The 13,175-nt window shown below is 36.0% G+C and overlaps 1 protein-coding gene across 2 annotated transcripts in view; it reads right to left on the reverse strand.

Annotated features, from left to right (window-relative positions):
* Positions 1-259: 259 nt before the first annotated feature.
* Positions 260-13,175, reverse strand: part of LOC110033122 (peptidyl-prolyl cis-trans isomerase CYP95) — a 35,462-nt gene continuing 22,546 nt past the window's right edge. Inside the window, exons 9-14 of one of the 2 annotated variants that reach the window (XM_020736993.1) lie at positions 12,591-12,954; positions 11,610-11,722; positions 2,183-2,387; positions 1,212-2,093; positions 1,055-1,117; positions 260-848 (exon numbers count right to left, since the gene is read on the reverse strand). In XM_020736993.1, the coding sequence (XP_020592652.1) occupies positions 488-848; positions 1,055-1,117; positions 1,212-2,093; positions 2,183-2,387; positions 11,610-11,722; positions 12,591-12,954 (1,988 nt within the window). In that variant the 3' untranslated portion in view covers positions 260-487. Of the gene's footprint in view, positions 849-1,054; positions 1,118-1,211; positions 2,106-2,182; positions 2,388-11,609; positions 11,723-12,590; positions 12,955-13,175 lie in introns of both variants that reach the window. The other variant, XM_020736992.1, reaches the window with a different exon arrangement.

Consider the following 13,175-nt stretch of genomic DNA (forward strand, 5'->3'; position numbering starts at 1 on the left):
TTAACTTAACTTGGAATAAAGGTATCAATTTGCCACAAGTTATAACATCAATAAAAGAAGGGGTAAAAAACCTACAAACAGCACCAAGAGTAGCTTGACCACTCACAAATACTGGTTCGTTTAAAAATTCCATTTTTAATCAATTTTGAATTTTCATAGTAGTAACCACAGCATATCTGCCTTCGCCAGAAAATATCACTACCTCTCCATATAGCATCAGAAAAATCTAAATAATAACATTAGAAACATTACCACCTCCTGGAGTAGAAATAACACCAGAATTATAAAAGCAGATCCTACAAATATGAAGACAGTCGAACAAAAAAGTACCAACATACAGATCAGTAACAGAGCATATTTAGTCAGGACAGACCAATCCAGAAATAGATTTCCTAGAAACAACAGGCACTAAACAAGCATTAAATGGATCCAGGAATCGTTCTCTCTCCATAAAAAGAGTAAAAACTACTACAGATGCCTGAAGCCCTCACTTCTGCCCGGCAGAATCAGGGGAGCCATCACCATAAGAAACCAAACCTTTCTTCCCATCACGAGGACTGCTTGACGGAGATCTAGACATAGATTTCTCCTTGCTGCCTGGCTTAGGAGATGGAGTATCAGGAGAGGACCGCGATTTAGACCTGGACCGTGATCCAGAGGGACTCCTGCTTGGAGAAATTGATCTCTGTTTCTCAGAACGAGATGCATCCCGGAAGTTACCATGAGATCTGAGCCTCTCTGATGGGGGTGAGCGACTGCGTATAGGGCTACGACTGTATCCACCTTTGGGTCTGCCACGGTAACCGATAGGGCTTCTCGAAATGCTTCGACTTCTTCTAGCCCTATATCTGTGAATGATAATAGCAAACGATGCAGATTTCATATATAATATCAACGTGAAAGGAGGACAGCAACTTAAAATTATATATGCCTCCCGCCGTTCCCAAGAACGTTATTCAATTTTCATTACTAAAACAATTTTGCATCCAAATAAGAAACAGCCAGATTCATCCTTTTTGGAGAATCTGATTTAAAGTAAAAAACGCAAATGTACCTGAGAGGGGTCCTATATCTCCTAGGCGGAGATCGATCACGGTAACTTCTATAGCTTGAATATCTAATCAAGAAACACAAAAAATGGCAAATGAAGTAATTTAACAAAAAAAGAGAAGTGGCATGCATCGAGAATTATTACGAATAAGGTTTATCACCTATCCCTCTCACTCCTTCCACCATATCGATGTAATCTGACAGGGGAACGGTCTGGAGATGGGGTGCGATACCGCCTTGCATAAGAATAACGCTGACTGAAACCTCTCCCTCTTCTGATGCGCTTGGGTGATCCATCCAGGGAAGCACTTCTTGACAAACTCCTCCTAGCAGGACTTCTAGTCAAACTTCTTCGGGATCTCTGCCTTGTTGGACTTCGACTTGTGACTCTCCCAGCTGATCTTGCAGGACTTCTGCTTGTGCTTCTACGAGTGTCCTTCAATGGGCTTCTACTAGTAGCTCTATGAGAGGATTTCACAGGGCTCCTACTGATACTCTTCCTCCGTGCAGATCTCAATGAATTTCTGCTGATGCTGTGCCTTTCATGTATAACAGGGCTTCTGCTTACACTCAATCGAGCAGGGGCCCTTCCAGAGCTCCTGCTATCACTTCTTCTAGGCAGAGACCTTGCAGGGCTTCTACTAATGCTTCTACGACGAACTTCTAGAGGACTTCTGCTACGTGCAACTGGACTTTTGGTCCTTCGAACTGGACTTCGACTTAAGCTCCTCCTTATAGGACTTCTGCTAATGCTTCTCCTGATCGAACTTCTGCTGACACTTCTAGGAGGACTTCTGCTGATGCCTCTGCCGGGGCTTCTGCTCATGACCATATGCGGGCTTTTGCTGATGCTTCTATCAGAGCTTCCGCTTATACTTCTAACTGGACTTCTGATAAAAGCTCTTTGAGATGCATGACCCGGGCTTCTACTGGGACTTCCAGGAGGACTCCTGCTAATGGACCTCTTGGGTATTTCACGTGGACTTTTGCTTTGACTTCTGGGACTTATGCTCATGCTCTTGCTCATAGATTTCTTTGGACTCCTGCTAAGGCTCCTGCTAATCAGTGTAAGACAAAACACTGGTTCTAGATTACAAAAAACCATAAAAGGTGACAGAAAATATCGAAATACCTAGATTTGATATGTTTGTCACCAACTGCAGGCGGAAAATCTGCACTTCTATCAGATTTTGCTTCTGTGATGCCATTGATGCGCAGCTCCCCATTCTCTTTAGAGGCTTTAGCTAAATCCACTGAAGGATTCAAAATGGAATCTTCAAGTGTTGGATGAATAGTAGTAACTTCTTTCTCTGAGATTATGTTGGTCTGATTTTCAGCTGCAATGCAAATAGGAGCATTTTCAAGGAAACGATTGACTTAATATTCAGACTGAAAACCATAAATGAGAAAACAAAATAGAAAACAGCTTAAATAAACCATAAAAGTTGTACAAGACAAGATGTACCAATATGTGTACCACACTCAGAATGAATCGCACATCCATGTTGCATTCTTAAAATTGAAAAAAAATTTATTTGAATCAAAATTTAAAAACTACATACCTCAAATGAACTATTTATATTCTCCTCATAGTCCATGTTAAAAGATAAAGTAGGCACATCTAAGCATAAATTTATTCCACAATAAAATATATTCCCCACAAATTGAAATTTCAAAATCATCCCAATTCCAGCACATATCTCAGAAGCCAGACCATAGAACCAAGAAGTAAGCAGATCCAGTAGGTCCAGTACATCTTCTGAAATCCAACAAATATAGAGAGAAATTGCACCTCCGCAAGGGTTCAGGTCATGCCCTAGCTTTGGAAAATAAAATTTTGCACCTCAACAGATGTGGCAAGTCACACAACCGCCTATTCTATTCTTTTTTTAATAAACAAAGGAAAATTCTGACAACTTTTTCAAAATGATAATGCCAAGCCCCGCATTAAGTTACTTGACCTCTAAAATTTTGAATCCTATGAATTAGAGTTTGGTAGCCCCAGGCCACCAACCCAACATAAACTCATCGACCTTATGTGTGAATTAAAACAGACCAAAAACAAAATTGCAACTATGCCATCAACATAAATTATCTAAACCTTCCTCAACCATTATAAACATTGTCAGTTAACATGATTACATGCCTTCAAATATAAAAAAACGTAAAATAATCTAGCAAATGAAAAAAACCAAATCTTAGAAAAGATTTAAAACAAGTAAAATATTAATGCTTGATGTAATGCTTTAAATTAGAAAAATAATGAATATTACAATCAAATCATCCCAAATACGAGAAATTTAGCCTCTGATACTCATCAAACAAATATGATCCTCTGATAACTCATGAAACAACATAGTCAATTCAATCTAACCAGCGTAACATTTACCATCAGCATAGCCTCCAAAAACAACTTACATAAAAGGTCTAGCTGAAGATCAGAGGCAGACTCACAATGAAGACCGAGAAGAGTAGAATCAAAATAATTGAGTCAATTGCCAGCAGAGTCATTAAATAAGATCAAATTGTAAACATTGAAAAATTAAGTGTATGCCAGAGTTCTCAAGAATATCCAAGTTATAGAAATTTGTTACAATGTTGCATAAGTTTTAAATGTTCTCGCCTTTCTGGAATTAAATATTTTAAAAGGGTCCGGATAAAAATTATTATTTTTATTTGAAAAAAACATAACCATATCATCCGGCTTAAATTCTACAAAAATCATGTTCATCTCAACGAAAAGGTCATAATCTTCATGCCTATAAATAGCATGTAAAATGAACTAAATAATGAAAGAAAACAAATATTAGAAAAGGTTTAAAACAAGTAAAAATTAATGCTGATGTAATGCTTTGAATTAGAGAAATAATGAATATTATAAAAAAATTCAGCCCAATTATGAGAAATGTGGCATTGCTAAATTCAGCATTCGATACTCATTAAACAAATATGGGCATAAGTTTGAGCATCCTCTGATAACTCATGAAACACCATAGTCAATTATATATAAGCAACGTAACATCCACCATCAACAATGGATACAATCTAGGGGTGTAAGTGAGTCGAGCAAACTCATGAGCCGGCTCAAGCTCGGCTCGATAAGTGGCTTGAGAACTGAGCTAGATGAGCTAACAAGCCAAGATCAAGCCAGCCCCGACTCGACTCATTAGCTCGTGAGCAAGCTCGTTTAAAAAAAATATATTAGTATAAAATATACTCAAAATAAATTAAATATCAAGAATTTATCTGAAAGGTATCAAAAGTATTTAAAAAAATAATATTTTGTATTATATATTACATGATTTTGCATTATTTATATCCTAATTGTGCAATCTATTTGTCATCTTATTATAAAGCTAGCTTAAATTAATATCATTCTCTCTTTTATAGTAAACAAACCGGCTCAAACTGATAGACTTAAGCTCAAACTCAATAAAATTAAGCAAGCTCAAGCTCTCAAGTCAACTCGTTTACATCCCCAATTACAATCTCATCTTCTAACATAGCTTCCAAAACAACTTACATAAAAGATATAGTTGAAGATTAGAGGTGGACTCACAATGAAGATCGAGAAGAGTATAATAAAAAAAACTTAGTCAATTTCCCGCAGAGTCATTAAATAAGATCAAATTGTACACGTTGAAAAATCAAGTTTATGCCAGAGTTCACAAAAATATCTAAGTTATAGACATTTGTTCCAATGTCGGATAAAACTTAAAAATTCTCGCCTTTCTGGAATTAAACGTTTTAAAAGGGTCCTGACGAATTTTTTTTTTAAAATTTAAAAGAACCATAACCATATCATTAGGCATAAATTCTACAAAAATCATGTTCATCTCAACATCAAGGTCATAATCTTCATGAATCACACGCAAAAATTCTAAAAAATAAAATCTAATAAACTTTAAATAAACGATCCATGTGTGTATGTATACATACACATACAAATGAATGTATGCATGTATGTTTTGGACAAACCTCTTTTGAAAAAATAACCCAAATGAGTTAAATATAAGTTGAGTTAAAGCAAGCACTTTTTGCTTCAACAAATATATGGAAATTTAAATTTTAGGTTTCTGATTATTCATCACAGAACAGTATATAAACAGAGAATTCATCCCAAACTGCATATAATAGACTACGCATGCGATTCACCGCAGAGAAAATCCAGTTTCAAAAAATTTAGGGATAGCCCATGGCATTATTAAAAAGATTACTTAGCTGGCAAGTTTCGACTGTACGGTCAGGATTTGTGCTATTTGGATGATGTTGATAGAACACTATTCTATTGTCACTATTTGCAAATTTTCATTTGATGCTTGTGTGTTTCTCCAATGTTTCTGAAAATACGATATACTTTACTGATCTCAATATCATTAATAATAATAACAAAACAATTCATTTTTACCGTCACATTAGTAAAAAAGAAGTTTAGGAGGCTTTAAAGAAAATCAATGGTGGTAAATCTGTAGAACCTGATGATATCCCAATTGACTGATGATATCCCAATTGAAGTGTATATCCCAATTGAAGTGTGGAAATTTTTAAGAGATTTGGGAGTTTCTTGGCTTCCAAAACTCTTTAATATTCTTTTAAAAACTACAAAGATGCCTGAGGAGTGAATGAAGAGTATTTTGACCCCACTTTTAAAAATAAAATGGATGCACAAGAGTGTGCAAATTATAGAGGTATTGAGTTGATGCGTCATACTTTAAAATTATGGGAGAGGGCAATTGAACAGACAACGAGGGTTTGAAATCTAAATTATGGTGGAAAGCCTGCTCATATAGTTGATGATATGAAAAGAATGAAGGGAAGCAGTGAAAGAGAGACACAGAGACAGACAGTGAGGATTCCAATCCGATTATCAAGTACTGTAGAATTTCAAGCAACAACAAGAAAATAACTCCTTCAAATTTAAAATTCTAAACTAACTTCTAGTTAACTGAGGAAGAGGATGTCTACGTAAAAAATATAAAGTTTGGAGTGTCTTAATCAATGAGATAATATCTCCTCAAAATCAAAATTCCTAATCAACTTTCATAAATTCTAGCTATCTACATCCTAAATACAATGACCAACTAATTATTTTAACCTAAACTTTTGGAATAGATAAGAATGTCACATTTAGAAAAACAAATTTATCCTTAAATAAATTAAATGAACCAAAAACAACTCGCATATGGGTCCATGCTGTCAGCCCCTTAGGAACGGATCAAAACTTGCATCTTCTCACGTCGACTTTTTCGCATGTTAGTGTTGGATACTCCTGCTTATCAACTGCATGAGAATACATTTGTGATTATCATTGTATATCTTTTAAAAAATCATAAAATTTAGAATATAAGTTTCCAAGAGTTGGATAAAATTGACTTTCTTTAAGCATAGCTTTTATCAAGCAATTGTTTCTGCTCAAAGCATTTATTAAAATGAATGGAACGTTATCAAACTGTTATTTCTAGCGCATTTACCAAAACGGGTGCATGTACCCAACTGAAGTTCACTCTTTAATTTTACCGCATGAATCAATATTGAGTCAATTGACAAGGACAACAATAAATACTATAAGGGACAGATTACCACTTCGACTTTGAAATCTAATATGCAAATGTTGATTGAGACGTTTCTAAGATTTATAAAATGAGCTAATAATATGTTGTTGCATGAAATACTATGTACCCTTTTTGAGACCAACTCAATTTCTTAACAAATGAGCCTAAATTAAGTCACCTAACAAGCCATATGAGCTAATGCATGTTGAGCCATACTATCCTATAAAACACAGAAAATACTAGATAATTGACTCAAAATATGACACGAGTAATTTGAGCTTATGAAACGATAGCATGTCAATGAATACCATGGTCTTGCATAAAAAAGAGTATACAAAATGTATTCTAACGAGAGAAATGTGGTCGTCTACATGCTTGGCTAAAAATAGTTCGATCACCTTGAAATTTGGCAAGAATGGTTCCATGGCCTTGCAACAAAAATTTACACAATTTAATTACTATTAAATAATTTAACCTTTCATAAAAAAATTAGTGAACCATTAAATTAATCAATACTTAATTAGAACTCAGTCAATTGTTTCAAAATGACCAAGTTCAAATAGATTTACTTGCATGATAAAAAATCTCTGAAATCTTTAATACCAATTAATCAAAACTTAATTATAAACCTCAAAATCATAAAATAGTTCAACAATTACCAGATCACAGTTAAAGAATAAAAAGTTAAAACATAATGGCAACAAGAGAGGTGCGTGAGGCAAGCTATGTTCGATTTGGGTCTGATAAAACAGAATCATCATGATTCAAAGATTTTCCTGAGCTATTAGATCCATTAATGCAGCTAACATTTGGGCCCACAACAGAGCTTTCGTGACAATAAACTTTGTCAGCAGGTACGTTTCTTGGCAGAGAATTAGGGCAAATAAATATTTTATTACAAGAACATCAAACAACTCAACTCAAATACATAAAAATAAGTACCTACAATTCAAGAGATAGAAAATCTCCTCAAAACCTTAACCCTAAGAATCAAGACAACAATCTTCTGCATAACCCCAACCCCAACCCTAAACATATTAGCCTTATTTATACTAAACAATAATAAATAACAAAAGTCTAAATTGCCCTTAGCCACACAAAGGACTAAATTGCCCTTAGCTACCAACGTAACAATACAACCCTCCCAAAAAGACATTGTCCTCAAAGTGGGAGAAAAAAATTATAGTTGAATCAAATAATTTGGCTCGCACTCATTAACTCGCTTATGTATGGTTCTCGTCATGGCCTTCTTTAACTTCTCAGAAGTCTGGGTTGTCACTTTCCCCACTAAAAGTTATCCTTCTTCAATTTCTTCGTCCACGGCCACACAATCAAATTACAGCACGAACTCTGGATAGTATCATGTAAAAGCCATAAACATTCTCGACTCCATTCAAGTCTTACGTAGTGACCCCTCCAAAATAGTTGCCACCTTCGATGGATTCATCGACACCAAAATCTTGCTCAAGCTAGTCACCGCAGAGCACCACATTCCTCCCGTCCACCCTAATCTCCATAATGAAAGGTTTTCAATCCACTCTCATCTCTCTAATCTTCTCTAGTAACATTATCTTCAGAATCACATTAGTGCTTCCTAAGTCTGAGGGAAGAAAGCTCCCTACAAATTACTCGGCTTTTCTCCACCTTCCCTATCCCCATCATGACCCCAAAGCTTTCTGTATCTACCAACTTCAACTCTAGCTAGTCCACTGCCTGATTTGAGCTGATATTGTGAGTGGCCACCCTGATATGTCCCCTCACCTTTTGGTTGCACAATTTGTCCCCTCCACCAACACCACCACCGGCTGCTCCCCGATTTATCCTAACCTTCATGGTGTGATTTGGAGTAAATCTCACCGCAGAGTTGAAGAATACATCAGCTACATCCATGTGCAAATGCTCCTCTCCCTCCACCGCTTCTTCCTCTGACTCCTCACCATATGTCTCCTCCCCCTCACAAACTAAAAGGATTCAGAGCGCAAGATCCTTGCACTAGTGTCTAAGCATATTTCTCATCACATCGAAAACATAATTCATTTGCTCTTTTGTCCTGAATTTCTGCCTCTTTGAGCCGCTTGAAATTGACCACATGGCCAGCCCAATTATTCCTTTTTTTATGCCTCCTTCTGAAATGACACTGTTTGAGTCATTGATATCAAGGTCTCTTGTAAAATCCTCTCATGGTGTAGCTTTTGTTAGTCTTCGTCATTTGGTTCTTGTCTTCCACCATCTGGGCGAGCTTCATCGTCTCCCTCAATCCCCGCAATCTCAATAGTCGGAGAGTTGCCAATATGTCGGGCTTTAGGTCATTCATGAAGTTTCCCTCCAATCGCGCTTCAAAAATCCCAATGAACTATCCCAGCAATAGCTTGAATCTCTCCATATATTTCATAACAATCCCCTCCTAATACACGATATAAAATTGCTAGTGTAGGTCTCCTTCTCATATGGCTCAAAAACATTTCAACAGACAATACTTAAATTCCTCACATGAATAGATCAGGTAAATACCCTCCCCCCGATGAAATTATGCTAGGGTTTTCCCCTCCAAACATAACCCTAACACCATGAGCTGAGCTTCTCCTCGTCATTTAGTCAATTCACCACTCCATCCAATACACCAACCCATGTGCATCTTCCCCTCAAAGATCGACATCTTCAACATCCTAACCCTGGCATAACCATCCTGACTTCCCCTTCCTCCTGTGTTCCCCACATGCATCTAGCATGAAACTCCCTCCATAGTTTCTCTCATTCCTTCTTCATGCTCCTCCCAACCCTTTGCAAAACCCCTTCTCTATGCTTCGGCCCAACCCCTTCCATCGAAAATTTCTAATCTACCACCCATCAAAGTCCTAGGGAGAGTTCTTAATAGTGGATGCTTTCATCCTTATGTTCCTCACATTCGACCACTTTCTGTTTCGATCAAGTAAAGGATTCTCCTATCAACCCTTGGTTAGGGTTTGCAAGTTGATTCGTTAGTTGAGTCTTGAATTGCATCTCAACAAGCTTCTCTATCATCTCCTCCAAGTTCTCGAAATGATTGTTAACCGAAGAAAAATTTTCCTCTATCCCGGATTTAAGTTGCCCCACTTCTCCGTCCAATCTCTCTTCCAAGGCATCAACTTTCCTTACTATCATTTCTCTAAAATCTTAGCAAGTCTAACTTCGGATAGATATAATCACGCTTCTCAGCTATCGTAGAGCACTATTGTTGTTAGATCTCGGCGTATGCCCTAAGGCCTACCGATCTCACCGCTGCTTCTAGCAATCGCAATTTTTCGCGATATGCGATCATGAAGGACTTCATAACTTCCTCAATCGTTATTGTATCATGAAGGAAGTGGTTGTATGTCGCAATCCAATCAGCCCTCCCAATTCTTGTGTCATGATCCCTTCATTGGCCTCCCAGCTTGCTCAGATCGTGATTGTTTCACAATATCAGGTCAAGAAGGTGATCTTGTTGTCCAATCGCAACTGTATCACAAGTCGATTGAGTCATTGTACGCTGCAGTCCCATGGTTTGCTTCCCTGTACAAAGCAATCTTTCCAAATCATTGGCCTTGTACGTCGTGATCCCTAAACATAGCAAACTCGGCTGCCCCAGCTAGTTCCTATCGCGTTTGTATGTACATGATCCTGTCGGTCTTCTCGAGCTAGTATGCCACAATCCTTTCTTAATTTGTGTCAAGGTCTTTTCTTGGTTCCCCGAAAATCGAGAGCATTGATACAGCTTGGTACAATTCCTAACAGAAATTAGGGCAAATAAATATTCTATTGCAAAAACATCAAACAAACAACTCAACATGAATTCATAAAGGTAAGCACCTACAATTCGAGGGGTAAGCGAACTCTCCCAAATACTATAATTTAATAGGTAGGAAATCTCTCCCAAAACCCAAGTTCTAAGACTTAAGATAACAATTTTCTACAAAACCCTAACCCTACACATATTAGCCCTATTTATATAAAAAATTAATAGTAAAATAAAAAATTAAATTGCCCTTAGGAGACAGATGACTAAATTACTATTAGTATTGGCATAACACAAGCATAAAGAAAAGAATTATAAAATTCAACGAAAACCACAAAAGCAAAGCCAAAAAGGATATTGCTATGACTTTTAGCAGGCTCCAAATTAATGGGTTTAAAGAAAAATTTGACCTTAAAGCATGCCGGATATTTGAAAATATTTTAGTCAAACTACAATAGGAAAGAAAGATTTAGGAGCACCAAATTTTTACAAAACTAGCATGATATTGATATTTAATGAAAACCAGGTGATAAAAATTTACAAAAAGAGCAAAAGAAGGCATAAGAACCTTGCCAACTTAAAAATGATATACTATATTAAAGAATTTCAGGCCTAAAGATAAATATAAGTGCAATACCCTAAGCACAAAAGTATCGTAAGTTAGAATTAACAAACTGGGATCCATGAACAATCGCTTTCCCAGCTGTATGCAACATTGGTAAGAGAAATATATTCACATCAACTAAAATAATGAAAAAATTAGAAGTGCAACACCAAGATGAAAAAGAAAAGAACAGAATGCCTAAAAAAAAAGTACTAGGTGGTGATTTAGCACCTGACCGCATGCCTCTTACCAAAAAAAAAAAAAAAAAAAAAAAAAAAAAAAAAGAGAAAAATCAAACTCAAATCATATTCAATAAGCTGTGATGCTGATGCAACTTGTATCACCCGGGCTTTGTGAGTTGCTACAATTCAATACCTAACAACACTCCATTGCATTATCAAACAAAATTATGCAAATTTGAAATAGGGATATCACAAAGAGTTATTGATTTTACCACTATCAGATATGAAATGAACATAACTGTAATACAGACCTCGAAATTTTAAATAAGAAATTTAATGAAAATATATATGCATAAGCTAAATAAATTTGGTAATCATATCACTCTTCTCCATAATTTGTTCAGTCATATGAATGGCGCATATACTAAGAATTCAGCCGATAAAAAATATAAGTATAATAATCATACCTGAACTATGAGATGGCAAATGAGACTTCCGCACCCGTCCATGTCTGTTATCTCCACCTTCCTTGGAACTCGTCTCACTAGAGCTCTCTGTTTCAGTGTCATTGTCTGAATACCTATAGCCAACAAAACTAGTTTAAACTTATTGAATGTAAGAGTTGCAGAAAAAATCAAATATATTATAGAATTCATATGCAAAATTTCATAATAATAAACAGTGCTGTCAAACGAGGTTGACCGTAAATAATTTATAAAATATCAACCCATAGGTGAATTCATCAACTAGATCACATAGTAAAATCCAGAATTGGCCAACTATTGAGTGTTATATGTGAGCCACATCAATTTCTCTCGTCATAAATTTGAATGTTAGTTCAGTGCGTCGTTATCACATCCCTAATTCACAAACCTTCATCCGCTCAGGTAGGTTGATTACAATCATTTCACTTAACAGCAATTCATCATTCTCAAAAAGGAAGAAAGAAATGATGGCATCGGTTATTCACATTTCAACTGATAGTGAATTCATATCTTAAAAAAAAATAACAAGCAAAAAACAAATGCATATAGAATCAAGTTTCCCATACAAATGTACATAGAAGAACTAGAGATCACATCTTACAGCAGGTTAATGAAAGTCCTCACACAATAAGTTTAGAACGAAATTAGGAGTGCAACATATCAAAACATTTGGACCACGGTAAAAACAATGTACTTCTAGGAATCTACACAGTACAAAATGTAAGAATGTTATTACAACGAAAAATATACCAAACCCATAAAATTACAAAGTCCTTGTCAAACTAATGTAATTACTTTGAAGGAAAGGGAATCCTAGAAATTAATTTTAGCCTAAAATGCTTTTCGCATGTAAAAAAGTAAGATCATCAAAGGCAAGATCATCAACCAAATTGGTCACAATTTTAAATAAAATTACAAAAAAGGGAAACAATGATAAAATAAAAATGAAAAATCACAAATAACCTTCTTGACTTGTGCCTTGATCTTTTGGTGCGTCTTCTCCGTCTCTTCTCTCGTTTCTTATCTCTTTTTCTTTTTGCCCGCTTGTACTTGTCACGCCTTGAATGTTTTTTCCTTCTCCTATACCTCTCATCACTTGAACTAGTAGTATCACTCGAAGAAGAGTAAGAACTTGTCTCGCTATCAGTATCGGAAAGTTCAGTGTCCGAATCAGATGAACTGTCAGAATCCGAAGAATAGTATCTTCTTCTTTTCCTTCTTTTTCTCCCTTTGTTAGCTTTTTTACGCTTCCTTTTCCGCCTTCCCTCGTCGGTATTGCCATCAGAAGATACATCCTTGCCCAACTTGGACTTGCCCTTCTTTTTGTCTGGTGAGTATTGGTCGTTCAGGTAAAATTTCACCAAACAATTTAATTACAATAAAAAATAAAATAGTTCACATAAAGGAATCTCTAAGTATGATCAGCCAAGTAAATGCTCACTACTCAGTGACAAGTGACATAAAACAAAAACAATAAAAAAAATATTCAAAAAAAAAAAAACTAGAAGCTATTCATGGTTAAAAATATTAACGAGCAATAAAAATAAA

The sequence above is a fragment of the Phalaenopsis equestris genome, unplaced genomic scaffold (assembly GCF_001263595.1).
Source record: "Phalaenopsis equestris unplaced genomic scaffold, ASM126359v1 Scaffold001093, whole genome shotgun sequence".
Classification (NCBI taxonomy): Eukaryota; Viridiplantae; Streptophyta; class Magnoliopsida; order Asparagales; family Orchidaceae; genus Phalaenopsis; species Phalaenopsis equestris.